Source organism: Microtus pennsylvanicus, chromosome 13, assembly GCF_037038515.1.
Source record: "Microtus pennsylvanicus isolate mMicPen1 chromosome 13, mMicPen1.hap1, whole genome shotgun sequence".
NCBI classification, from domain to species: domain Eukaryota; kingdom Metazoa; phylum Chordata; class Mammalia; order Rodentia; family Cricetidae; genus Microtus; species Microtus pennsylvanicus.
Window position 1 is genome coordinate 77,739,759 of NC_134591.1, and position 27,693 is coordinate 77,767,451.

The 27,693-nt window shown below is 48.0% G+C and overlaps 1 protein-coding gene across 1 annotated transcript; it reads left to right on the forward strand.

Moving 5' to 3' along the window:
• The first annotated feature begins 393 nt into the window (after positions 1–393).
• On the forward strand, positions 394–27,693 carry Slc2a5 (solute carrier family 2 member 5). The gene is made up of 12 exons (XM_075945962.1): positions 394–737; positions 5,226–5,324; positions 5,728–5,888; positions 14,023–14,147; positions 20,036–20,188; positions 23,658–23,783; positions 23,868–24,055; positions 24,206–24,316; positions 25,073–25,174; positions 26,268–26,343; positions 26,756–26,883; positions 26,978–27,693. Exons 1-12 carry the CDS (start codon positions 705–707, stop codon positions 27,176–27,178), a joined length of 1,503 nt encoding a protein of 500 aa, XP_075802077.1. The 5' UTR covers positions 394–704; the 3' UTR covers positions 27,179–27,693.

The window sequence follows — 27,693 nt, forward strand, 5'->3', positions numbered from 1 at the left end:
GCTTTCCCCATAGTGATGAGCGTACCTCTCTGGGCCACTCAGGGTTCCTTAAAAAGACAAAATAAAAATTTCTCCTCAAAAAGTGTTCCTTGGGGCCAGGACATAGCTCAGCATTAGAGTTCTTGCATTCAGCTTGGTCTCCAGCACCAATAATAATAGTAATAGTAAAGATGATAATAATAATAATAATAGTTTGGGCATGGTTCCTTGGGCAATCACTGACTCTCCACTAGGGACACTTGACTGTAGACCTCGTCCTGGGGACCGCTCTGCTAAGTCTCTAAGGCCCCATCTGTCGCCCATTAGCTAACGTTAAGTATACTGGGCTGGTGACAGCTGCTTGGGTCCTTGTGCTCCAGACAGAAATAACCTCTCTAGTCACTCTGGGAGAACATGATGGTGGAAACCTGAGCAGTGAAAACACACTGAGGGCTGTTTCCTCCGGGTCCCATGCTGAGCCCGCAGTTTCAGGGGACAGACACACTGGTTTAGCCAAACTCTAGAGGTTTTACTCAAAAAGCAGAAGTGAAAGGAAGGGCCAGTTTCTCCGTGCCCGAAAGGGTTATTCTGATTTAGACTGGCAATAAAAATGCAATTGGCTAGGAGTTGGCATGACCAAAGTGCATTCTAAATGTCTTCCCTCCGCACACGGCACAGCTGGCACTTTGAGGAGCTGAGCTGCAGGCTGCCCTTGCGGAGCAACGATGGAGAAAGAAGAGCAAGAGAAGAAGAAAGGGGTGAGTGTGTGGCTGCCGGCAGCCAGAGCTGTGGGCCTGCCCAGCTGTCCTTGAGACTCCCCGGGGCTCTGGTGTTGCAGGTCCAGCCTTCAGCGGGATGGTCTCTCTCTGGAAGAGGACGCTCTGCTCAGAAGCCCGACCAACAGCTGGGCTTTTATAGTAGGAGGCGTGATTGGTGTTAATAGACAGATGCCTGTTAGGAATCATGCCCCTGGAACAGCTATTGAGGAAGCACCAGGAATTGGGCTGCCGGGAAGGGGGGAGGTGGGGAGTGGATTTCAACTTGTAGAGTGCTTGCCTACGATGCGTGAAGTCTGAGGTCTAACCAGGTGTGGCGGCACACGCTTGTGCCTTCGCAGTCGGGAGGTAGAAGTAGGAAGGCAAGGAGTTTGAGGTTAACCTCAGCTACAAAGGGAATTCAAAGCCAGCTTAGGATAGAGACCCTGTCACAAAATAGGGTTTTGGGGTTTTTTTGGTTTTTGTTTGTTTGTTTGTTTTGTTTTTCTGTTCCAAACGCACACAGTACAGCTGGAGGTTAGGTGTAGATTTCTTTGACTGAAGAAAATCCACTGTGCCGAGAAGGTGACATGAATCAGAGAATATTTTCAAGGAATTTGCATTTTAATCCTTCCAGGAGCATTTGCTCCTAAGTGGGTGAGAAACATGCATTTGTGCCAAATAGTGTTTATTGAGGTCCATAAGACACACAGTCGGGAAGCCTGGCCTGCGGCATAGAGAGCGGGAGTGGGCTTGGGAGGGAGAAGTGTCTGTTACTGAGGCCAGCTCCTTCCATCTGAGCTGTGGCTAAGACTTTGGCAAGATATTTAACTGCAGTGATTTAGTTATTGAGATAGTTAGTACAACCGAGGCTGGCCTCAAACTCCTGATCCCCCGGCCTCCACCTCTTAAGGGCTAGGAATGTAGGTGCGTGTCATCTCACCTTGCTATCAAATGCCCTGATAGTCACCCCCTCTCCTGGGTGCCAGAACAGTTAGATAATGCATGGGAAGTGTCTGGCCAGGAGGAAAGGCCCCTCTTGGCATTACTGCTCCGTTTATCCTATGGAGCCAGTGACCTCACTATTGACACTGGGCACCAGGTATCTCTGTCTAGAGCTATGGGGGACCATCGGGGCGCCTCTGACTCACTTTATTTCAGGTATGATAAACAAATGAATCAACCCCTCCCTGCACCCAGGGACCTCACTTGGATTATCTTGTTTTGTTGTTGTTGTTTATTTGTTGATTTCCCAGTGCTGAGGACTTAACCCAGAGACTCACGCATGCTAGGCAAGTGCTCTCCCACTGAACTACACCCCCAGTCATTTTCTCACTTTCAATTTAAAATAGGGGCTCTCTAAATTGCCCAAACTGGCCTTGAATTTGCCTCCCAGACGGCTGAGATTCCAGGCCTGTGCTGCCACCACGCAAACTTCTCTGGAATTGTCAGGGCTGAGAAAGGGTTTGACAAATGCCATCACCTGCAGTTGATAGGAAGGCACCTGAGTCTAAGAACTTGAAATGTTCAGGGTCACAGAGACGCTGTGCCCACTGCTCAAGGAGAAAGGAAAAGAATGGGGGTGTCCGCGTGCGGTGCACTCTGCAGATGAGCGCTCGGTGGAGGGAGACAGCTCAGAGAGCCCCTACCACGGGGCATGGGTTGACCTCAACTGCCCGCACCCCACTTGTCCAGGCCTAAAGCCAGGCATGGAGCCTGGGGATTAGGAGAAACCAGGGAGGCAGAGGCTGCACGATCTTCTGGGAAGATGCCAGGCAGCAGTTGGGCCCAGCTGTCCCTCGGGAGCTGTGCAGCTCAGGTCCTCAAAACTACTTCAGAACTGTTGAGTACAATTTCCTCTTTTCCCTACAAAGCAGCACTTTGGACAATGAAGACGTGTTCTGTGATGTGTCTCTGACACGGCTGCGTTTTTGTCCTCCCCAGGTCCTCCCTGTTGTCTTGTTATTAACTCACTAATAAGCTCACCCACATGAGGCAATTACTATATATAGATCAGCTGGGTCGCGGGGAGGGGCTTCTTGCCTTCCCTCTACTCTTGAATCGCACCCAACAGGGCCAACCCCAATGGTGGTTATTTTACTGAAGCCTCAAGATGTTTCCCCAGTAATTTGGTAAGCGTGGGGTGCGGAGGAGGGAATCTAGGGCTCAGCAAGTGCCCTGTCACTGAGCCACGTCCTAGTCCCAAATTCTTTTTCCTCCCTTACCTTGAAAGGAGGAAAAGAGAGAAAGAGACTGTAACTCGCGTTACACAGGATTCAACCACGTAAAGATACGCAGTTAATCGCTATCAAAAGATGGAGGAGTCCCATTGCTTTGCAGCCTGGATGCTAAGTGGCAGAGGCAAGAATAGAAAGACACAAGCTGCATTATCAGACTCGGGCGCCAACCCGAAGAGCCGTTGCCAGGGGCCTGGGGAAGAGGTACCGGGCAGGCGATTCCGCTCAAGAGTACAAAGTTTCTGTTGGGATGCGGGAGCCCTGGAGCTGCAGGCCGGGCCTGTGGTTGCAGGGAGTGTCGCGGTGACGGGCAGCACACTGACCGTGTTGATTGGAGCTAGTCCTCCTTGGTTGCTTGAGATTCACTGAGTACATTTTACACGCCTTCACCACACACAGACACAAAGATAACGACGTGAGGTGGCGAACGTACTGATAAGCTAAACGGTGCTAATCGTTTCACAAAGCGTGCGCAAACACCACGGTACACACGGTAAAGCAGCAGGCCAGACCTACCTGCTGCTTGGAAGTGGGGGGGGGGGCGCACAAGGAACACAAATTCAGTGGAAGACCGGGCTGCAGAGAGAATTCAAGTCATCTCAGTCAGCCTAGACAACTTAATGAAACCCTCCCTCCATCTAAAAAAAAAATATTAAAAGGTAAAGGGGGGGGGGTTAATTTGTAAATCTTTCCCCCACTACTATTTTTGATCAAGAATAAAAGCCTCTTTCATTGTTAGTTGGTGCTCAGTCTTTTTGGCCCTATAGTTCCAGGAGGGGAAGGAGAAAGGACCCAGCTTGGGGGCAAAAACTGGTCAGTTTTGTTATTGGAGGTGGGATGTAGCCTCATGAGCCACACTCCTCATCAGAGGATCAAAAAGCTGCTGAAGAGATAGCTCAGCATTAAGAGTGTTTGCTGCCCTTCCAAAGGACACAAGTTCAATTCCCAGCACCCACACTGGGCGGCTCAGTAAGTCAGCTGTCAGTAAGTCCAGTTCCAGCAGCTCTGACCTCTGGCCTCTTGGAGCGCCTGTATTCACGTGCACATAATTAAATCAATCTAATTTTTAATTTTTTTTTTTGACAGGGCTTCTCTGTGTAGCCCTGGCTGTCCTGGAACTCACAGAGATCCGCCTGCCTCTGCCTCCCGAGTGCTGAGACGAAAGGTGTGCTCACTCTAGCACTACCCAGCTGTAAATCTGGTTTTTAAACACCGGAGGTCAGCAGTGAAAGAATGCTCATGGGGCTGATCCAGTAACTTGTTCTGTTGGTTTGTGGCATCCACTGTGAGGCAGGGACTATTGGGGACCCCCCTCTGCTGTGAGGGCCCCCAGCCCGTGCAGCTCTCTTCTTGGAGATTGAGAGAAATCTCTGGAGCTGGAGAGATACATGAAAGCCTAGAACTCTTCTAAGAGCTATTCCATGATCAGGACCTGTTCTTGACAGCTCACGGATTAAGTGTGGTGGCACACGCCTTTAATCCCAACACTGCAGAGGGAGAGGCAGACAGATCTCTGTGAGTTCAAGGCCAGCCTGGTCCACATAGTAGAGAGACTCTGTCTGAGAGAGAGGGGGGGGGGGGGGAGAGAGAGAGAGAGAGAGAGAGAGAGAGAGAGAGAGAGAGAGAGAGAGAGTACAAGCTAGCCAGCCAGGCATGTAGCTCACACCTCAGACATCTACAATGCTAGAATCCAGGGAGACTAAGGCAAGATGATCAAAAATTCAAGACCTGGGCAACTTAACAAGACCTGCCTCAAAACACAACAACAAAAACAAAAAACAAACCTAAATGATGGTGGAAAGCTTGATTAGCATGTACAAGAACCAGTCAATGTCTAATACACCTATCAATCTACTCGTTCACCCAGCCATCCAGACATCTACCCATCCATCAACCCATCCACCCATCTATCACCCAGTGCCCATCCATTCATCCATTCACCCATCCACCAAGCCGTCCATTCACCCATCCATCCACCCATCGACCCACCCACCCACCCACCCATCCATCCACCCATCCATCCATCCACCCATCGACCCACCCACCCATCCATCTATCCATCCACCCACCCAACTAGCAACTAATTGTAGCATGAAAAATAAAAGCCCAAAGACAGATATCGGGAGTAAAGCTAACCATGCAGGAGCCGGGTGGGATGAAAAGCAGGCCTGCCCGCAGCTCCTTCTACACATGCTAGAAGTACAGCAGGAGACCTCCCATGTCTGCTCCCTGACATCCACCCTGCCTCTCACAGAAATTGACCCTGGTGCTGGCCCTCGCAACATTGATAGCTGCCTTCGGTTCATCTTTCCAATATGGGTACAACGTGTCTGTTGTCAACTCACCATCAGAGGTAGGTAAGCCACCGTAGTAAGCGAGTCACAGCTGCGGGCAAAGGGAGGGGCTTAGAGATGCATGGGTCCCCAGAGAGCAAACACAGTCTACCCCTTAAGGACCCTTGGCCGTCAGGACCCAGGCCAAGCCAGTGACCAAGTCCTCAGACCTCAGGTTCTCATGAAGAGATGGGATGGCAGTGTGTGGAGTCACCTGGAGGGCAGTGGCCACACCATTTGGATGACCACAGCCATTCCAGGTGTGAGAAACACTGCAGGGGTTGGTCTGTCAGAGTTCTTCCCATGGATGTTCCAACCCACGCACTAGCCAGGCAGCTCTGTCCCTGTCTCCATCTGGCTAAACACCTCCATTAATTCTTTCTGCAAAAAGAATTCATCTGGTTCTGTGCTCTCCGCCCCCAGTTCATGCAACAATTTTACAACAACACCCACAACGAAAGAACCGGGGATTTCTTTGATTCCTTCACCCTGACGCTTCTGTGGTCCGTGACGGTGTCCATGTTCCCCTTTGGGGGCTTCATAGGCTCTCTCCTGGTTGGACCCTTGGTAGATAAATTGGGCAGGTAAGAGATGAGTAGGTTGTCTTGGGCTACGTGTGCATGCCTGTGAACATGTGTGTGTTCATGTGTGCATACATGTATGTGTTATGGTGTATGTACTTCCTGGTGTTGGTGTGTGCATGTAAGCATAGCTGTGCAAGTGCAAACATGTATGTGTGCTTGAGGAAGCTAGCAGTAAATGTTGACTGTCTTTCCTCTATTGAGTTCCCCTTTTAGAAAAATATTGGTTTATTTTTTTTTATGTGTGTGAGTGTTCTGCCTGCATGTATGTATGTGCACTGCTTGTGTGCCTGGTGCCTGATAAAGCCAGAAGAGGGCGCTGGATCCCCTGGAACTGGAGTTAAGGACTGCTGTGTGAGCTGCCATGGGAGTGTTGGGAAGGGAACCCCAGGTCCTCTGTGTAAATTGAAGTTTCTGTCCCATCCGGTCCTGCAGCTGCTCAGTTTCAAAGAAATACACAGAGGCTTATATTAATTATAAACCATTTGGCCTATTAGCTCAGTCTTATTATAACTAGCTCTTACAACTTAAATTAATCCATAATTCTTTTTTTGCTTTTTTATTGATTTTTATTGAGCTCTACATTTTTCTCTGCTCCCCTCCCTGCCTCCCCCCTCCCCCCTAATCCATAATTCTTATCTATGTTTAGTCATGTGATTTGGTATCTTTTATCAGTGAGACATTCTCCTCTTGCTTCCTCTGTGTCTGGCTGATAACTGCCTCTCTACCCTTCCTCTTCCCAGAATTCTCCTAGTCTGGTCACCCCACTCATACTTCCTGCCTGGCTACTGACCAATCAGTGTTTTATTAAACCAATATGAGTGACAAATCTTTACAGGGTACAGAGCCTTATCCCACAGCACCTCTGCAAGAGCAGCAAGAATTCTTAACCACTAGGCTATCTATTCATCCTCTTCCCCCTCTTTTTTTAAAAGATAGGATCTCACTATGTAGCCCAGGCTGACCTCAAACTCACAGACATCCCCCTGTGGCTACTCCCCAAATGCTGGGATTACAGGCTTTCTTCCACAACAGCCCCACCTTTGTTCACCTCCCTGAATCTCGAGGCTGCCGGATTCAGTTTAGCTGGCTGCTCAGTGTATGTTAGAACTCTGCCAGTTTTTCTGCCTCCCCTTCCCTGTGGCCCCTGCCCCCATCCCTTCTACCTCCATTGCTGGGGACACAGCTACGTGCCACTGTCCCTAGCTTTTTGAATGTGTTCTGGAGATCACAATGCAGGTCTCCACGTTTGTCCAGCAGGCCCTTCACTGGCTGGGCCACTCACTGTGTAGTCAAGGGTGATCTTGAGCTCCTGATCGATGGGACTACAGTCATGTGCCAGCATGCCCCATCAGGGCAGATAGATTTTTATTACCCCAAACTTATAGATATTTATCATCAGCTTTTCCCTTCTGAATATTATCTTTTATTGTTAGATAATCCATTTCATCAGTCACATTCCATTGACTTTTCTCCATATCTTTTTATTTAAAAAATTAACTTTCCATTTTACATACCAACCCAAGTTCCCCCTTCCTACCCTTCTCTTGCCCCCCACCTCCCTCTTCCCATCCCTCATCCACTCCTCAGAGTAGAGGTAAGGCCTTCCTTGGGGAGTCAGCAAGGTGTAGGATACCAACTTGAGGCAGGACCAAGCCCTTCCCACATATATCAAGGCTGAGCAAAGTATCCCACCATAGGGGATGGGCTCCAAAAAGCAGTTCATGTCCCTGGGATTGGTCCTGGTGTTTTTAAACACTGGCCTAAAACTGAAGGCCTTGTCATAAGAGGAAGGTTGTGACCAGGATAGCAAATCTTATCTTCTTTGGGGGTTATTCAAATAACTAATGTTTGGGAACCTAGACAAGAGACCTAGGTCCCAGCGATGGCTGGGGGCACCCCCAGGAATGAGCATTGTGTGCCAGAGAAGACACAAGTCAGGTCCTTTGACTCACTTAAACCAAAAACTACTTCCTCATTGGTGTTTTTGACTTTAGAAGAGTTAAGTGCACATATGCAGGTGTGTGTCCTACAATCTCAGGACTCAGTGGGTGGAGGTAGAAGGGTCTTGAGTTCAATGCCAGCCTGGTCTACAAAGTAAAATCCAGTCATGATCTCAAATCAAGACCAGAATCTGGAACCTTCCTTCTTCAGTAGTTTTGGAAAGAGTCTTGGGGCTGGAGAAATGGCTCTGTGGTTAAGAGCACTTGCTGCTCTCTTGCAGAGGACCCAGGTTTGGTTCCCAGCACTCACATGGCTGCTCCCAACCATCTGCAATGGCACTGTAGGGGATCTGATGCCCTCTTCTGACTTCCACAGGCACCAGGCATGCATACAGTGCACAAGCCTACATTCAGGCAAAATATTCATACACATAAAATTAAATATATAAATAAAGTTTAAATTTTTTTTCTTAAGTATACAACCTCTGGTTGGGGATCTGAGACCCTAAGATTGTGAGGTTAGTGTTGAACCCATTGTCTCCTCCACGGGCCCTGGTATGAATCAGATCTGCGAACACAGGTCAACGCTAGTGAGCGCTTGCTCAGGAGGGACCAGCATTGCTCACTGAGCTGTCCACTTGGAATTTAATCAGGGTGCACACATTTGTTTACAGTTACCTTAAATATTTGCAGGTATTTTAAAAACAGCAACAGTGACTTGGTTTATGGATGGTTTCTGTGTTCCAAACACTACCCAAAGCACTTCAAGAGATGCATTCATAGCTGAGCAGGGTAGCTCACTCCTGTGGTCCCAGCACTTCTGGGGCAGCAAAGGCTAAAGTTGTATGAAGGCGTAAGTCACAAACAATGCCAATTTGGGATTATGATTAATAGGGTGATATTTATTTAAAGGGGAAAAAACTTACAGATCACTTTCAGCCCTCTGCGTAACCAGGAAGGAAGTCAAGTCACCGGCGGAGCAGGAAGTGAAGAGAGAGAGGAGAGGGAAGTGGCTGCTTTTTTAAAGGGAGAGAGACCACGCCCCAAGGGGCTGGTATCTCAGCGACGATAGGCTGGAGGAGTGGGAAGACCTCCCGCAACACCTCCCCCTTCTGTTTAAATAAGAGAGTTCTAAACCTACTATGAAATTATACACAATAAGTACAAATATGCTATTCTAACTAGCTTAGGTCTTGTATAATAAATAACTTGGCCAAGTCATGAGAGAAAGTAACTACATTTATATAGTCTTCAACCCCATCAAAGATCTGAGAAGGGAAATAATGTTACCTGGGTAATTAGGAAGTTCAGTAAAACAACTTCCAAAACATGCAACAAATCACAGAGACAACTAGCTACCTAGGCAATCACCCAAAGTCACATTAGCAGCGTTGAAGCAACCAACTTTGGCTAAGGCCTAACATAACTGACACACCATTTTCAAAGGCAAGCAACTTTCAAAACTATCTTACCCTGTCTTGGCAGGATAAGACAGCCCTGTTTTATCCATTGATGCATGCTCTGTATCTCTGTCAGTGGTTGAGGTATGGGCATTTCTTTGCCCCAAGGCCAGTTCTGCCAAAAAGAAATGCTCCAGGTGGAGTGTCTTTGGTGCTCAACATTCTCTCGGGAATAGAGTGGTGTTGCCAGGAGCAATTGTGTCTCACTACCACAAAACTCTGAGTTAGATTAAAGGCCATTTTCTACAGCTCTTTGAAGAAGTTGAAGATTATCTATCTATACTGAGTATAATCTCTATATATCTAAAGAACCTGATTAGTCTAATTATAAATGACAAACTTAGATGACTATTAGTCTATATAATTCTCAATATCTATCTAACTTAAAGACTAAGACAATAAACGACTGTGAAACAAATGAGGACAATGACCTCCAAATATAAACAATGTACAAATATACATTGCAGTAGGTAAATATATATCAATACACAAACATTATATAAGTATCTTAATCAGAGGTAGAAATGTACACAGCAATATGGTAAATATATACAATACAATATATGTCAATACATAAAAATGTTTTAAACAAGGTAGAAACATGCATGCATACAATAGTCAATATAATTTAACTTTGTATCAATATACAAGAATCTATACCAATATATTTGTCTAAAACCAGTAACTCACAATTACAAATCTATTATTCCATCATCCCTCTTTTTTTTTTTTTTTTCAAAATGATCCCTGAGCTTATAAAATTCCTCCCCCAACCCTCAATCGTATACTAATTATAATCAACCCCTAAATGATGTCCCTAAACCCAAGGGCAAACTTTACTGGGAGAGGGGACGTCGTCCTCTAGAATTACTTCCAGCTGTCATGGGGGCGACGTTCTTTCTGGGGGATCCTGTGAAAGTAAAATGATGGTTAAATTTCAAGATCAAGTCTTTTAATATTGCCAATAGTCTCTGAGTATTTTGTGCAGGTCTGGCCAAAATGTTGTATAAGATGTGCACCATTTCAGCTAACCAAGTTGGAACTGTCTTGTGCAGCTGGTACCCAAAGCAGGTCTTGTTGTAGCGCTATCAGTATCATGACGTCATATCAACCAGGTGGAGTTGTTGTTATGGGGCCCCATCTTCTTCCTGGAAACTTCAAATGTCACTTCAGGAAAAACTCATTGTTCATTATGAAAAACTTAAGCATTAATCATATAGACATATATATATATTCAATGAAAGACATGATAGATATATTCAATGAAAAGTATGATAGATATGAAGAAAAGCAAAGATGTTTTCTAAACTCATATTTCTTTCTGTCCCACATCATGGCTCTTGACATGAGACAGAAACTCCAGAAACTCTGGGTTTTTCTCTTACTAACAGGCTTGGAATTGGAGAGGGACTGAGCCAGAGTCCAACTTCAAAACCAGCTTTATAAATTTAGAAATATGGTTTAATATTACTTACACAGCCCATTCAGTTTTCTTGATATTTCCTATCGGGCAGGTATTTTTCCATCTGTCAGTATCCAAACATCCAGGGTCCCTTGAATTTCTCAAAGATGAGTGTTTTCCTGTGGAGATAAGAACAGAACCCTGCCCCCATTCTATATGTTTTTCTTACCACCTGTATGAATATAATCATTGTGGATGAGTTGTCATTTCTCCTTTCCAAGAGGTTTCTCTTCTTCAAATCGAAACTTTATTAATTTTGATGGTATCCACAATTTTTCTTCTCCTGTGGAAACAAGAGCAAAACCCCTTCCCCAACGTAGCACATCTCCTGGCTTCCACTGAGAGGTCAGCACATCTTTGAAATAAATCGGTTGATTTAGTTCAGCAGACTTTTCCATTATCCAATGTCTTTCTGCTGCTGTCGTTCCTTTCTCATTAGCGTTAAGAAAATTCAAGGTTAATAAAGCATTATGTAATCTATTTCTGGGGGTATTTTCGGTCCCTTTCTGTTTGTTCAGCATATCCTTTATAGTACGATTTGATCTTTCTATAACTGCCTGACCTGTAGGATTATTTGGTATACCTGTAATGTGTTTTATATTATAATAATCAAAAAAGCGTTTCATTTTCTTAGATACATATGCTGGACCATTGTCTGTCTTTATTTGTGCAGGTGTACCCATGATGGCCATAACTTCCAATAAATGTGTGATTACTGAATCAGCCTTTTCTGAGCTCAGGGCAGTAGCCCATTGAAAACCTGAATACGTGTCTATGGTGTGGTGTACATATTTTAATTTACCAAATTCCATAAAGTGGAACACATCCATCTGCCAGATTTCATTTCTCTTAGTGCCCTTTGGGTTACTCCCTGCAGGCAACGGTGTTTGGTTATAGAAAGAACAAGTAGGACATCTCTTTATAATGTCCTTAGCTTGTTGCCAAGTAATGGAAAATTCTTTCTTTAGGCCTTTACTATTGACATGATGCTTCTTATGAAATTCTGAGGCCTGCAACACACTTCCAATCAATAATTGATCAATCTCAGCATTGCCTTGGGCTAGAGGACCAGGCAGACCTGTATGGGAACGGATGTGTGTTATGTACATCGGACAAAGCCTGTTCCTGATTATGTCTTGTACCTGGATAAACAATGAAGTCAACTCTGTGTCATCTGGTATAAATTCAGCGGTTTCAATATGCAAGATAACTCTTTCTGCATATTGTGAATCTGTAACTATATTAAGAGGTTCTTTAAAATCCCTTAGCACCATAAGAATGGCATATAATTCTGCCTTCTGGACAGAATTATAAGGGCTTTGTTCCACCTTACTCAATTCATCTGACTTGTAACCTGCTTTCCCTGATTTATTTGCATCAGTATAGAATGTACGGGCTCCAGTTATTGGAGCATCACGTACAATTCTAGGAAGAATCCAAGAAGTTCTTTTTATGAGGTTAAGTCTACCACTTTTGGGATAGTTGCTATTAATTTCTCCCAAAAAATTAGCACAAGCTCTTTGCCACGGTTCATTGTCTTCCCATAACTTTTTTATTTCTTCAGTAGTAAAAGGCACTATAATTTCTGCTGGGTCTATACCTGCTAGTTGACGAAGTCTCAGCTTACCTTTTATAATTAATTCAGAGACTTTTTCCACATAAGTTTTTAATTTTTTACTTGGTTTATTAGGTATAAATATCCACTCTAAAATAATATCTTCCCTCTGCATTAGAATCCCTGTAGGAGAAATTCTGGAAGGCAATATGACTAGGATGCAGCTAAGATTTGGGTTCACCCTATCCACATGTGCCTCCTGTAATTTTTCCTCAATCATTGTCAGTTCCTTTTCTGCTTCAGCTGTCAGTTCTCTTGGACTATTCAAATCTTTATCACCATCTAAGGTTTTGTTTAAATGAACTATTAGATCAGGTGTTATCCCAACAGCTGGTCGTAGACTGGAAATGTCTCCTAACAATCTTTGGAAGTCATTAAGAGTCTTTAAGCGGTCTCTCCTAATTTGTGCCTTTTGCGTTTTAATTTTCTCTAACCCTATTCTGTAACCTAGGTAATTAATAGAGTTTCCTCTTTGAATCTTTTCAGGGGCAATTTGTAATCCCCACCTAGGCAAGACTTTCTTTACTTCTTCAAACATCCTTTCTAAAGTATCTTTATTTGAATCAGATAACAAGATGTCATCCATGTAATGATAAATAATGGACTTGGGGAATTGTTTACGAATTATTTCCAATGGCTTACTTACAAAATATTGGCACAGTGTAGGACTATTGAGCATACCCTGTGGGAGGACAGTCCATTGATATCTCCTATTGGGCTGAGAATTATTATAAGTAGGCACTGTAAAGGCAAATTTTTCTCTATCCTTTTCTTGTAACGGTATAGTGAAAAAACAATCTTTCAAATCAATAACTATAAGAGGCCATCCTTTTGGTAACAGAGAAGGCAAAGGAATTCCAGATTGTAGTGAGCCCATAGGTTGAATTACTTTGTTGACAGCTCTTAGATCTGTCACCATTCTCCATTTACCAGATTTCTTTTTTACAACAAACACAGGAGAATTCCAAGGGCTGGTTGATTCTTCAATGTGGTGAGCATCTAGTTGCTCCTGCACCAGCTGTTCCAATGCCTGTAGTTTATCTTCAGCTAGAGGCCACTGTTTGATCCATATTGGCTTCTCAGTTAGCCATTTTAAAGGTAGGGCTGTTGGTACCTCTAAAGGTTTGGTATTTGCTGTATGTTCTTGTACAGCCTGAATGGCTAGTGACCTTTTTCCATAATACCTCATCATATACTTCCCAGAATTATGAGTTCCTGGAACTACAGGAATGTTAATCTGGGTATTCCATTGCTGTAGCAGGTCACGGCCCCATAAATTTATGGCTACTCTCCCGCCTGAGCCACACCCCCAAGACTCGCTTGTTTTTGAGACAATCTCCTCAATGTGCCACCAGGTTTGGTCTGAACCACTGGGCTCCAGGGATCCACGACCGCAGCCCACTGACGCCATAGCATACTGATTTTACTGTATCTTAGGACAAGTCTGTTCCCCTCTGTTTCCGTCACCGACGCCCTCTGTCCTCGGCTCCCACAGCAGGATTGTTCTGTTAGTCTCAGGTCCCAGGAAGCTCACTGCTGTCACCAGGGGCCACTGCTCTGAGCAGACACTGAGTGTGTGTTGACTGCGTGAATTCGTGAGGAGGACGTGAATGAATGAGTCCTCACGCTGACCTGCCTTCTTTCACACTCACTACAGAAAGGGGGCTCTGCTCTTCAACAATATATTCTCCATCATCCCAGCCATCTTAATGGGGTGCAGCAAAGTTGCCAAAACCTATGAGCTTATCATTGCTTCCAGACTTCTGGTTGGAATATGTGCAGGTAAGGAGCCCTGACCGGCAGTGCTGTTCAGCACGGGGGAGGCGGAGCCAGCTCCCAGGAATTTGTTGCAGTCTGGAGCTTCAGGAACACAGAGACTGAAATGGACCCTACACAGGCACCTGAGTCTGTGCCTTGTCCTCATGAGTGGGCACTGGGCACACCCTCACCGCAATGCTTCCTGCAAGGAACGCTGTCTTTGGCTTGTTTTGCCAAGGCAAGGATTGAACCCAGGGCCGTGAGAGCTAGATGAGCACTCTATCCCTGAGCCACAATTCCCAGCCAAAGAAAGCTTTCTCTGTAAGAAAAAACTACAAAGCCTGAGTTTAGAATGGTCCTTCCAGTCTCGTCCCTTTGTCAGAATCTCAGCATCGGCTATGACAATGGTCAGGCGGAGGGTAGTACTGGTCAGAGGGTAGTCTCTGTCGGAGGGTAGTGTCAGTCAGAGGGTAGTGTCAGTCAGAGGGTAGTGTCTGTCGGAGGGTAGTGTCAGTCGGAGGGTAGTGTCAGTCGGAGGGTAGGGTCAGTCAGAGGGTAGTGTCAGTCAGAGGGTAGTGTCTGTCGGAGGGTAGTGTCTGTCGGAGGGTAGTGTCAGTCGGAGGGTAGTGTCTGTTGGAGGGTAGTGTCTGTTGGAGGGTAGTGTCTGTTGGAGGGTAATATCAGTCAGAGGGTAGTGTCAGTCAGAGGGTAGTGTCTGTCGGAGGGTAATATCAGTCAGAGGGTAGTGTCAGTCAGAGGGTAGTGTCAGTCAGAGGGTAGTGTCAGTCAGAGGGTAGTGTCAGTCGGAGGGTAGTGTCAGTCAGAGGGTAGTGTCAGTCGGAGGGTAGTGTCAGTCGGAGGGTAGTGTCAGTCAGAGGGTAGTGTCAGTCGGAGGGTAGTGTCAGTCGGAGGGTAGTGTCAGTCGGAGGGTAGTGTCAGTCGGAGGGTAGTGTCAGTCGGAGGGTAGTGTCAGTCGGAGGGTAGTGTCAGTCGGAGGGTAGTGTCAGTCAGAGGGTAGTGTCAGTCGGAGGGTAGTGTCAGTCAGAGGGTAGTGTCAGTCAGAGGGTAGTGTCAGTCAGAGGGTAGTGTCAGTCAGAGGGTAGTGTCAGTCAGAGGGTAGTGTCAGTCAGAGGGTAGTGTCTGTCGGAGGGTAATATCAGTCAGAGGGTAGTGTCAGTCAGAGGGTAGTATCAGTCAGAGGGTAGTGTCAGTCGGAGGGTAGTGTCAGTCAGAGGGTAGTGTCGGCCGGAGGGTAGTGTCAGTCAGAGGGTAGTGTCTGTCGGAGGGTAATATCAGTCAGAGGGTAGTGTCAGTCAGAGGGTAGTATCAGTCAGAGGGTAGTGTCAGTCAGAGGGTAGTGTCAGTCGGAGGGTAGTGTCAGTCAGAGGGTAGTATCAGTCAGAGGGTAGTGTCAGTCGGAGGGTAGTGTCAGTCAGAGGGTAGTGTCAGTCAGAGGGTAGTGTCAGTCAGAGGGTAGTATCAGTCAGAGGGTAGTGTCAGTCAGAGGGTAGTGTCAGTCGGAGGGTAGTGTCAGTCAGAGGGTAGTATCAGTCAGAGGGTAGTGTCAGTCGGAGGGTAGTATCAGTCAGAGGGTAGTATCAGTCAGAGGGTAGTATCAGTCAGAGGGTAGTGTCAGTCGGAGGGTAGTGTCAGTCAGAGGGTAGTGTCGGCCGGAAGGTAGTGTCAGTCAGAGGGTAGTGTCAGTCAGAGGGTAGTGTCAGTCAGAGGGTAGTGTCAGTCAGAGGGTAGTGTCGGGTGAGGGTAGTGTCAGTCAGAGGGTAGTGTCAGTCAGAGGGTAGTGTCGGCCGGAGGGTAGTGTCGGCCGGAGGGTAGTGTCAGTCAGAGGGTAGTGTCGGCCGGAGGGTAGTGTTGGGCAAGGGCAGTGCCGTCTACTTAGTGAGCAGCTCCTTTATTTGAGAATAGACCGTCCTACGTCACGAGAACAGAAAGGGCTAATGAAATTTTGTTTCAGTCGTTGCTCATCTGTGCATCTGTGGGAGAACCAAGTTGAACAATAGATTTCTGGTTTTTTTTTTTTTGTTTTTTTTTTTTTTTTAGTTTTTCCGAGACAGGGTTTCTCTGTAGCTTTGGAGCCTGTCCTGTCTGGTTTTTTTTTTTTTAAACTATAGTTAAATATAGTTTTAAAAAGTTGTGGAACTTGGGCTGGGCAATGGTGGTGCATGCCTTTAAACCCAGCACTCAGGAGGCAGGGGCAGGACAGTCAGGCTTAGACATAGAAACCCTCTTGGAGGATGTGGGGGCAGTGTTTGAAACTGGCTTGTGGCTGCCTGGGATCTGCTACATTGGTTCCAGAAAGTTCTTCCCTAACTGTCTAGAAATGGAAACACTTTTAGAATATTTGAAAGCCACACTTGTGGCTTCCCCAACCATCAGCCTTTCCCAGTGCCCAGTCAGGAGTGGCTTTGCCAATTCTCAGGGTCCTTCAGAAGCAGGGTGGGCACCCCCTGAACTCCGCCCTCAGCCATCTCCTTCCAGAGGGTCTCAGAGTAAACTTTCCTTCCCGATGTGGGGTAGGGATGGCTGACATAGGAAAATCCCTGCAGCTCCTCAGCAGGCAGAGAAGGCCACAGGCTGGTGAGGCAGAGGTGGCGCACCTTTGATTCAAGCGACCAGCCTGATGTACAAAACTTAGCTCAGGCTAGCCAGAGTGAAGAACTGCCAGACAGTGTGGCGGGGGGAGAAATAGCCACATTAGGAGAAAACTAGCCATGGGGCAAACTTCACTCAGCACTGAGTTCTTGCTCTTCATCCCCCCAACCCCTATCCCTGAGAGTACCCGGGGAAGCCATCCCTGCCATCATGGCCTCACCTGACTTGGCTCTGCCCTTGGTTTTCCCTGCAGAAACTTCTAGACGTTGTCAGCTGTAAGCTAGTGCAGTCTCTTTCCCACTGATCATAAGCATCCAGGATAGGTTTCCAAAAATAATAAGAAAATATTAAAAACGCTAATCAATAAATCACAGCTAAAAATGCAAACCTAGGACTGGTAAAGATGGCTTACCAAGTGGAGGCAACTGGGCACCAAGCCTGACCACCTGAGTTCTATCCCAGGAACTCGCGTGATGGAAGCCTAGCTCTCCAAAAGCACACACACACACACACACACACACACACACACACACACACACACACATAAATGTAATTTAAAAATGTTAACCTAAGCTGGACCTGGTGGCATGTACCTATGATTTCAGCCACCTAATAGGCAAATGTAAGAGGATTTCAGGTTTAAGATCTGCTTGGGCTACAGAATAAGGTCTCAATTAGCTCACACATACCCTGTCTCAAAATGAAACAAAATATAAAAGACCACAGGGAATACAGCTCAGTGGTAGAACACTTGCCTGGCAAGATCAAGGGCCTGGCTTCATTCACAGCACACACACAAATAAATTCCAGCCTGTGGAGATGGGGTCTCCTCACTATACTCTAACACTTGACATGCTGAGGCAGGAGGATTACCAGTTTGAGGTAGCCTGGACTGTGTATGTGTAGCAAGACCTCAATTGTTTTCTTTCATTTGTTCATATTTGCTTTTGAGACAAGGTCTCCTCTGTAGCCCACGATGACTTCAAATTTTCAGCAATCCTCCTGCACCAAGCTCGGAAGTACTGGGATTATTAGGCGTGTACCAGCACACAAGTTTTGTAAGAAGAAAGGCTTGCTCCACATGCTCACACTTCCCTTTAATGTCTTAACAGCAGACAGTTGGATTTTCTTTTTGTTTTCATGAGACACATGATATTTATACAGGAAATAAGTCAGCAAAAGGACAAACCCGACCACCATCCCTAGGACCAAGAAACATCTCATGTTTCCTCTGGGGAGTTCAGGAAGGGCATGGTGACATGGGCAGCACACACGGCAATGGCCAGAGGCCTTGCGACCAGTGCAATGGGTAACAGAGACGTGTGCGGTTGGCCCGTGGGAGGAGGGAGCCCAGTGGCCGTGGGATGGGGCCACAGTCAGAAGGCCTCTTGTAATCCGCTGCCTAATCACAGGCCCAGCTGGATTTTCAAGTCTGCCCCTGTTCAGTTAGTGGCGACAGTAGATGGCTGCGGTTTCCAGGAAACCCCACACTGTGTTCCAAGATGTAAAAGGGTAAAGAACACCTCGAGACAGTAGGAAAAGTAGTTACAACCTCAGAGACACCCTGGGAAGGTTCTCAGCTCACACTTGGACCCAGTGGTACGGTACTGCTCTGTTTGGGCTCCGCTTCTCGCTCACACCTGAACATCAGTCAGGTGATCAGGCGTCCTGCCCCTTGGACCACCCGCACCAAGCACATAGCTCACTGAGAATGAAGTACACAGCCCTGCTGTGGGTGAGGAGCAAAGGTAGCTGAGCCTTGCCTTCCGGAGGCTCACGGATCAAGGGTTCGTTGTTGATCAACCCCTTGACAAGAAGACTGAAGGCTTTCCCTGGCCAGAAGGAATAAACGCAGACATTGCAAACCCCCAGCTCCAACTCTAGGGTCTTCCCAGCTCGGTCTGGAGAGTCTGCCCCAATAGAGCTAGCCATGGGCTATCCCTGTCTTTTTAGCGCTGGGTGCCTGAGGCAGAAGGAGCTCTAGTTTGAGGTTAGCATGAGCTACACAGCAAGACCCCTTCCCCCCAGAATACACAAAGTAGAGATTGCTTCCCACCTTGCAAGTGTCCTTAATGGAGACACACCTGCCCGACTTCAGTTTGTTTTCACTTTGTTGCTTTTATTTTTTACATTTATTTATTGAGTGTGTATTATGTGGATGTGAGGGGCACGCGTATACCACTCCAAGTCTGTGGAGGTCAAAGGATATCTTGGAGGGGTCATTTCTCCCTTTCCGCCATATGGTACCCAGGAAGCAAATTCAGGTTGTTAGATTTTGCATCAAGTGCCTTTACCCAATGAATCATCTTGTCGGCCCTCCTTTGGCTTTTGTGACAGGGTTTGCTACATGGTCCTGGCTGACCTGGAACTTGCTATATGGACCAGACTGGCTTAGAACTTGCAGTAATTCTCCTGCTCAAGTGCTGAAGTGGAGGTGTACACCACAGTTTTGGGCAAATTTACAAACCTACTTACTTTCCAAGGCCTTGTGCAGACCAGTAAGCGCTCTACCACTGAACTATACTCCCATCATTCCAGCCAGTCTTTTTTGTTTAATATTCATTTTTATTTTATGTGCATTGGTGTTTTGCCTGCATGTGTGTCTGTGTGAAGGTGTCATGTCAGATCTTGAAGTTACAGACAGTTGCTAGCTGTCGTGTGGGTGCTGGGAATTGAACCCAGGTCCTCTGGACAATCAATCAGTGCTCTTAACCACTGAGCCATCTCTCCAGTCCCCCACCTATGCTTTTAATATTTAGTTTATTATTGAGTGGAGGGGCTAGGGGCTGGCTCTGTGTACATGAGTGCAGGTGCCTGCAGAGGCCAGAAGAGGGCGTCAGATCCAATGGAGCTGGAGCTACAGGCTGCGAGCTGCCTGGTGAGGGTGCTGGGAACAGAACTCAGGTTCTCCGCAAGAGCAACCAGTTCTCTTTACTGCCAAGCCACCATTTTTTAATTTCTCAGGGAGATTATATATATAATTTATTTATTTTGCTCTGCACATGGCTTTTTGAGACAAGGTCTTTCATTGAACCAGGCTGGCTGGCCTGCACGTTCCGCGATCTGCCTGCCTCCCTAGCCCCCTGCACTGGGATTACCAGTATAGATCCCCATATCCAGCTTTATGTGGGAATTGAACTCAGGTCGTCATTCTTGCACAGCAAGTACCAGCCGAGTTCTCCCCCATTTTAAGGGAGGGCTAGGCTAGAGAGCATGCTTGGCAAGGTAGGACGGGTCCTTAAAGACTAAATCTGTCTCCCCGACTCTTTCCTGGTTAAATTCTTATCTCAATTCTCCTTCAGGTGTATCTTCCAATGTGGTCCCTATGTACTTAGGGGAACTGGCCCCTAAAAACCTGCGAGGGGCTCTTGGGGTGGTGCCCCAGCTCTTCATCACCGTCGGCATCCTTGTGGCCCAGCTGTTTGGCTTTCGGGATCTCTTAGCCAATGAGGAAGGTGAGAACAGAGCCCTGCCCCCACCCTCTGCTCCTCCACCCCAAAAACTACTGACTTTGCTGACTTCCCTGCTCTGTCCAGGAAGACAGTGCTTGGTGCCACGCTCTGTCCATAGCCTGCCATGCACTTTGTGGGCCCTGAACAAGCATGTGGCAACACATTCCTTTTAGGAGACAGCAAGGTGTCTTGACAGAACAGGAAGGGCCTATGTCCCTTGAACTACTAAGTGACTGTCCACATGCTCAGAAGCACACAATAACTTATAAATGGCCTCATTACCTCCGCTTTCTCTGTCTTGAGTCTTGAGCCACTTTGTTTTTGAGGCACGGTCTCATGTAACCCAGGCTGTCCTCGAACTCATTGTAGTCAAAGACGACCTGGAACTCCTCATCTCCTCATCTCTACAAGTACTGAGATTACAGGTGTGCAAAACCACAGCTGTTTTATGCAGTGCTGAAGACCAAATCCAGAGATCTCTACCAACTCCCGCTCCTCTCCTCTCCTCTCCTCTCCTCTCCTCTCCTCTCCTCTCCTCTCCTCTCCTCTCTTCCCTTTCCTCCTCTCCCCTCCTTTCTCTCTTCTTACTGTCTCTTCTCTTCTTCCCTGATTCTTTCTGATTCTTGGGCTTCTAAGAGGGAGACCAGTCTCACTGATCACACCAGTCAGAACGTGGCGTTTGCTTGCGATGGCCCCAGACACCATGTCTCCTGCAGTAGCTCATTTGTTCCTCCCAGTAGCCCATGAGATCATGGACTTTAAATGCGCCCACTTTACAGATACAGACCCGAGACTCAGTGGATTGGAAACTTGTCCAATGTCCTGGGCCTGGCTCTGGGTTGCACTTCCACCCCCTCCTATCTTTCCATCAGTCCTGTGTGTGTCCAGAACACCCCTGTCAAGGGGCCACATTCTCCCTAGGAGCTGAGATCCCAGATGAATGGACTCAGGTGGAGTCTCAGGTCACCACAGCCAGCAGGACTCAAAGCCAGGAGCCAACGTCTGCACTGCACAGCATTGACAGAAGGGCCGGGACGGTCCTATCCAAGGAGGGAACATTCTAGACCTGGGCAGAGACACCAAAGGTGTCAAAATCCATTTTACTCTTAGGGGACTTCAAAAGGGTGGCATCCTAGCCCTCCGCCCTTCTCTGTGACCCTACTGTAGTACAAGGCTGGGTCTTGACCATCCCCACTTTATCGTCCTCCTTCTGATCCCTGGCCTAGAGCAGCTGCTTTGCTCAAACAGGGATGGCGAGCAGGCGTGAAGTCAGAGGAGGCGCAGGAAGAGGCACCCCAGTATCAAGGCTGCACAGTCGGATCTGGATTACTGTCTGGGGATCTTTGGTGACTCCGTACAGAGAGCTGCAGCGTAGGGCCTGGGAGGAAGGGCCCAGAGGCTGGTGACTATGGCTCACACGGGAGACAGGACAGCAGCTCTTGCTGCAGACAGGGCAGGGGGATAGGCACAGGGTCCCAGGATCTCAAGGGGCAGCGGAGGGATGGTGGGAGGAGATGTTCCAGCCTAGAAAGTGATGAGGCTGAAGCTGAACTTACCATTGGATGGAATTCATAGTCTAGAAGCTAGAAGCCAATTTCCTGGCTAGGAGCAATGGATTTGGGATGGGGTGAAGGTTCAGAGTTTCCCACGTGTCTTGAGGAAGATTGCCGCTAAATGAGGGTGCCTCGGACCTGTTTCTCTTCTATGGAATCAACTACTAAGAACCCAGGGAAGTTAGAGCTAATGGTACATGTCTGTAATCCCAGAACTCAGAAGGTAGAGAAAGGAGGCCCAGGAATTTAAAATCAGCTTGAGATACAGAGTAAGCCTGAAGCCAGCCTGAGTTACATTCTATTTTCTTAAAAGAAAATTCAGTAGTTAGAGGCACTTGTTGCAAAATCGATGACCAGAGGACCCACATGGTAGAGGAAGAGAAACAAGTTCAGCCTTAGCCTCCAGCCTCACCACTGTCTAGGTCGGAGCCTCTCCTCCCACCATCCCTCTCTGCACCTTATAACACATCTTAAACATACAACTCCAGTTCCAGGGCTCTCATGGCCTCTTCTGGTTTCTACAGGCACCAGGCATACACATGGTGCACAGACAGACATACATGTAGGCAAAACACCTATGTGCTTAGAGCGAAATAAGAATAAGTGATTGAAAAAGCAAGCAAACAATTCTGTCCCCCGCTTGAGTATGCTGTTGTTTCTCTCTTGAGTATGTGTGTTGTGACACCATGTGGCTGCCAGAAACTGTACCAGGCTTTTTGTTTCAGGCCACCAACCAGCTCCCAAATCATGACACAGAAACTTCTTAGTTATGAATGTTCAGCCTGGCTTAGGCTCTTTTCTGGCTAGCTCTTTTAACTTAAATTAACCTGTTTCTCTTTATCTACCTTGTAGGCGGCGTTTGCCTCGGGGCTTTTTACCTTTCTTACTTCTGTATGGCTTACTTTCACTGCTTCTCCTGTCTGGGGGGCATCTCCCTCCTTCTCTCCCTTCCTCTTTCTTGTTCCTCTCTTCTCCACTCCTCCTGTTTACTCTCTCTGCCTGCCAGCCCGGCCTATCCTTCTGCCTGGCTATTGGCCGTTCAGCTCTTTATTAGACCAGTCAGGTGCCTCAGGCAAGGTGAAACACATGCATCCCATCCTTACATAATTAGACACACATCCTTACATTCCTAAAGATATGCAGCAGAAACAAACGTAAAGCATCTTTGTCCAGAATAATATTCCACAACAAGAAACTGAATCCAGATCTCTGCAAGAGCAGCAAGTTCCCTTAACCACTGAGCCATCCCGCGACCCCTTTATTTAGTTATTTTTATTATGAACATATCATGTATGATTCCCAGTAAACATAAAGGAGAAAGAAACCAGACACCGTGACCATCCTGCAGGTCAAGAGAGAGCTGCATCAGACCCATCAATCACATCTCCCTTCCCAGAAGCGGGGTGTGAGGAACGGGCTGACATACGCCCTTCTTTTCTTTCTTTGCGTCTAGGCTCCTCTCCTTTGGAGACAGTAGGGTTGATTTATCTGCTTCTGAACTTGATGTAAGGGCATTGAACATTAAGTTTTTCTGCTCCATGTCACACCGCATAGCTGTTTCCAGGTCACCGCTGTTTCTGTTGCAATGCTGAAGAACATTCTAGAAACACAGAATGCTGCTGTGTCCATTCTATGAGGACTATAATGGGTGTCTGCACTGTTGCTGGTTTTGTGTCTGAGTTTATCGGGGCTGCTTTGGCCACCCCAGTTGAGGTGTCCTTGTGTCCCCTGCACAAGCCTCTCTGGACATACACCTGGGGTGGATTCACAGTGTTAGCCTCAGTCCGCTCTGGCCAGCTGGTCCCTGAAGGACAATGCATACCCTCAGGGTGATGGTATGGACTGCCTGGCACCGTGTAAGGGGCCGAGGCAGAGGGCACAGGCCCCAGGCTTCTGTGACAGGAGACCTTTGCTTGCAGGCTGGCCGATCCTCCTGGGGCTGACTGGGGTGCCTGCAGCCTTGCAGCTCATTCTCCTGCCCTTCTTCCCCGAGAGCCCCCGCTACCTGCTGATTCAGAAGAAAGACGAATCAGCTGCTGAGAAAGGTGAGGGCTGCTGTGGTTTCCTCTTGACCCCTGATCCCCAGGCTCCTCAGCCCTGAGCTCACGCCCTGTTCGTCTCTCCCTCAGCCCTGCAGAGGCTTCGAGGTTGGGAAGACGTGCAGTGGGAAATAGAGGAGATTCGGAAGGAGGACGAGGCTGAGAAGGCCGCAGGCTTCATCTCTGTGTGGAAGTTGTTCAAGATGCGGTCCCTGCGCTGGCAGCTCATCTCCATCATTGCCCTCATGGCCGGACAGCAGCTGTCAGGAGTGAACGCGGTACGGTACCGGTGGGCATCCCGCAGGCGTAGGGGCAGCAGCAGGCAGTATGTGACCAGGTGCTGAAAACAAGCCTTGCCTATGGCTCTGAGGGGCTGGGGTGCGGTGGGTCACTGGCCACCCTCCACCAAACCCATGGTTGCCTTCCAGATCTACTACTATGCTGACGAGATCTACCTCAGCGCAGGTGTGAAAAGCAACGATGTCCAGTTTGTGACAGCTGGGACAGGGGCAGTCAATGTGTTCATGACCATTGTCACGGTGAGTGTCCGTGAGTCTGCAGTCCCATCAGCCTCTGGGGTGGGGGGAGCGATATCTGGGGACTGAAGAAGGTCCCAGCCTTGGAGAGAGCTGGGGTCTGAGGTATGCAACGTGCCCCTTGGGCTCTGAGGCCTCAGCCTCAAAGTTCTGGCATGAGGCTGTGCCTGACTCCCATGGGGAGCAGCCATGGATTCCTAGAAGCAGAGGCCCAAACCCAACTCCAGATGCTCCCACTGTGTTCCATGACTCTGACCTCTTAGGGCTGGGGCTGCGGAGCACAGCAGAAATGGGGTGGGTCTCTGCACAGGGCGACACAGTGGCCCTGCAAGGGGCTATTGCCCATGACTCACTTCTTAGGTAGTAGCAGAGAGAGACTTGTCCTCCTGTTCAGAGGAGCCAGCCAGGCCTCCACAAGGGCAGGATCTCTCAAGTTCACCCCAATGCCTGGCTCCTTCCTTGCAGAAGGCCTGAGGCTTAGAGCCATGGGACTGAGGCCCTTAAGTTGGGCTCTCATTTACGAGTGGACATCTGGAGCCCTAGTGACTCAGCTGGACCACCCAAAGACACATGCTCTGTGCATGCGTGTACAATTGTGTACATACCAGTGGTTTGGCACACACTCCTCCTGACCCCTCAAAAGTTGGTTGAGGGATAGTGAGGTTTCCCACGATGGCAGCCCCAGGCAGGGGTTCTCTGTCCCACAAAAACACTGGGCACTGGCTCAAGCACCTCACTTCCTCCCTCCCACACCTTCAGGTATTTGTGGTAGAGCTTTGGGGACGGCGACTTCTGCTCCTCATTGGCTTCTCCATCTGCCTCACCGCCTGTATCGTGGTGACGGTCGCACTGGCGCTGCAGGTAAGGAACGCTGCGATTATTACCACTTAAAGAAGCCTCAGAGAAGGCGCTAAAACGCACTGGCGTCGCATCAAGAAATGAAGGGGGGGGGGACTTCCTCTTGGGATGCTTTGAACTAAGAGTGAAACCCAAATTTGAATTCTCCACTTCTCTCCCTGTGTCTTGTACCTGTAATCTCTGTGTGTCTGATGTCTGTCCCTAACATAGCCCTGGCTGTCCTGAAACTCACTATGTAGACCAGGCTGACCTCAAACTCCCAAGTGCTGGGATGAAAGATGTGCACCACCACCACCTGGCTATTTTACAGAAAATTTCATTATTTACTTACCCCAACTGGCCCAGAATAGCATTCAAAGTCACACGTAAATATTATCCACCTATATCCACGTTACTTCCTACACGTGGGATATTTGTTGTTCAAGTGTGCTTGCTGGCTACTTTCAGCAAGTGATTACCAACACACACACACACACACACACACACACACACACACACACACACACACACACACACTGCTCGTATAGACATGCAAGGTCATGGAAAGACAAGGCATGGAAGATTAAAGCTATGCATTTAACATAGGTTGTAAGAGCTGATTGTATAGGAAGTCAAGGTATAGTCAGGTCTGTGAAATGGCTATATTAATGGAAAAATAAGCTTTTACAGGCTGAACACACAGTAGGAAAGCAGCTTAGCCACCAAGGATCTCAAGACCTGTTAGTAACTTAGCTGCAGGGTATTTTCAGAAAAAGACCACCACAGCAGCTACCAGCCATGCTGGTGGCCCCGCTCAGGAACAACACCGTATTGTTCCACACCTGTGTTCTCACCATAGTAAAGGCACTAGACACCAAAAATGAACTTACTTTAACAAGTATAGTCTGTCCGATGTCTCGGGACTGTGTGTCCCTCCCTCAGCAGATCCAGCCTCTCTCAGACAACTTCTAAGATCTCATCAAGTGGCATAGCAGAGTCACCGCTGGCTCCTTGCAGACCCAGCAGTACCACCTCTGCTCTGAGGTCCCCAAGGCCCCTGGTCCCAGCAGGTCTCTGCTTTGCCAAGTACTAACTGCCTGTCTTCCCACCCCTACAGAACACCATCACCTGGATGCCTTATGTCAGCATCGTCTGTGTCATCGTCTACGTCATCGGACATGCCGTGGGGCCCAGTACGTATCCCTAAACTGGTTTCATAGTTTCAGTGCCCCACATCCTGGTCCTCCGTGAGCGTCTCTGAGAATCCCCAGGGATGGTGGGTGCATCCCAAGGGGCTTCTCCCTTGCTCCTTTTAGCCCAGAATGGAAGGGGCTGCCGTTAGCACAACAGGTTGAAGGCGCTGCCATGTTAGTCTGGCAGAGTGAGTGCCACAGGCAGCCTCTGCCATCCACCACACCCGACATCCAAAGTCCTGTGCCTTAGAGATACGTACTGCCCCCGTGGCCAGGTAACCAGGGTGCCAAAATACTCATGGGCTCGAGGATCCTTTGTGAGTCATTCTGCCTTCAGGGAGTGTGTCTCCCTATAACCTAACTGTCATCCTCCCTCTTCTCTCCCTCATCCCTCTATCTTTCCCTCTCTCAGGTCCCATCCCTGCCCTGTTCATCACCGAGATCTTCCTACAATCCTCCAGGCCAGCTGCCTACATGATCGGGGGCAGCGTCCACTGGCTCTCCAACTTCGCCGTGGGGCTTATCTTCCCATTCATTCAAGTGAGTGGCACCCGAATCCCCAAGCTGCCAGGCCAGAACCTTCCAGCACCTCCTAATGTGTATAACCTCCCCCACTGGTCCCTCCTTCCCACAGGTGGGTCTCGGTGCCTACAGCTTCATCATCTTCGCGGTAATCTGTCTCCTCACCACCATCTACATCTTCATGGTCATCCCCGAGACCAAGGGCAAGTCATTCATTGAGATCAACCAGATTTTCGCCAAGAAGAACAAGGTGTCGGACGTCCACCCAGACAAGGAGGAACTCCAAGACCTCCCACCTGCCATGGTTCAGTAGCAGCCGAGCCCACAGAGCTGGTCTGCGTGGACCTTTCTCCTGGACTTTGGTTCTGGCTTCTTGTTGTCTGTGACATTGGAAGTGAGATGAGCCTGGCGGGGAATGCCAGCCCCGTCACCAGCCTCCATCTAGTGGGGACATCTGACCTCTCTCTCCTTTTGTGCTTTTCTGATGTCTCTAAGCATAGAGGCCAGTCACAGGCTCTCATCACCCTCCTCTTTGCTGAGCTGACTGTGGTGGGGGTCCTGTAACATAGCCTTTCTAACAAAAACAGATGTGAGGGTCACATTATACCAGCAAGGTGACCCTTCTGTGGCCCCCATGTGCCTCGGGGGTCACTGGCCTTTGCTCGGGAGTGAAGTCATCCTTTCTCCTGACCCAGCCTTGTCACCGAGCTTGGAAAGAGACCACGGGAAGAGATTCACTGAGCATGAGTTGTTAACTATAAATGATAGTATTAGTGGAACATGGTGTCACCTCCATATAGCCAATAAAACACATCTGATCACTTTTCA

Bases quoted from the DNA above. Each gene is read 5' to 3' on its own strand.
- Slc2a5 (XM_075945962.1), top strand. From the start codon at position 705: ATGGAGAAAGAAGAGCAAGAGAAGAAGAAAGGG. The intron at 20,189-23,657 runs GTGAGAACAGAG...CTTTGCTTGCAG, and splicing joins TCTCTTAGCCAATGAGGAAG to GCTGGCCGATCCTCCTGGGG. The intron at 24,317-25,072 runs GTGAGTGTCCGT...CCACACCTTCAG, and splicing joins TGTTCATGACCATTGTCACG to GTATTTGTGGTAGAGCTTTG.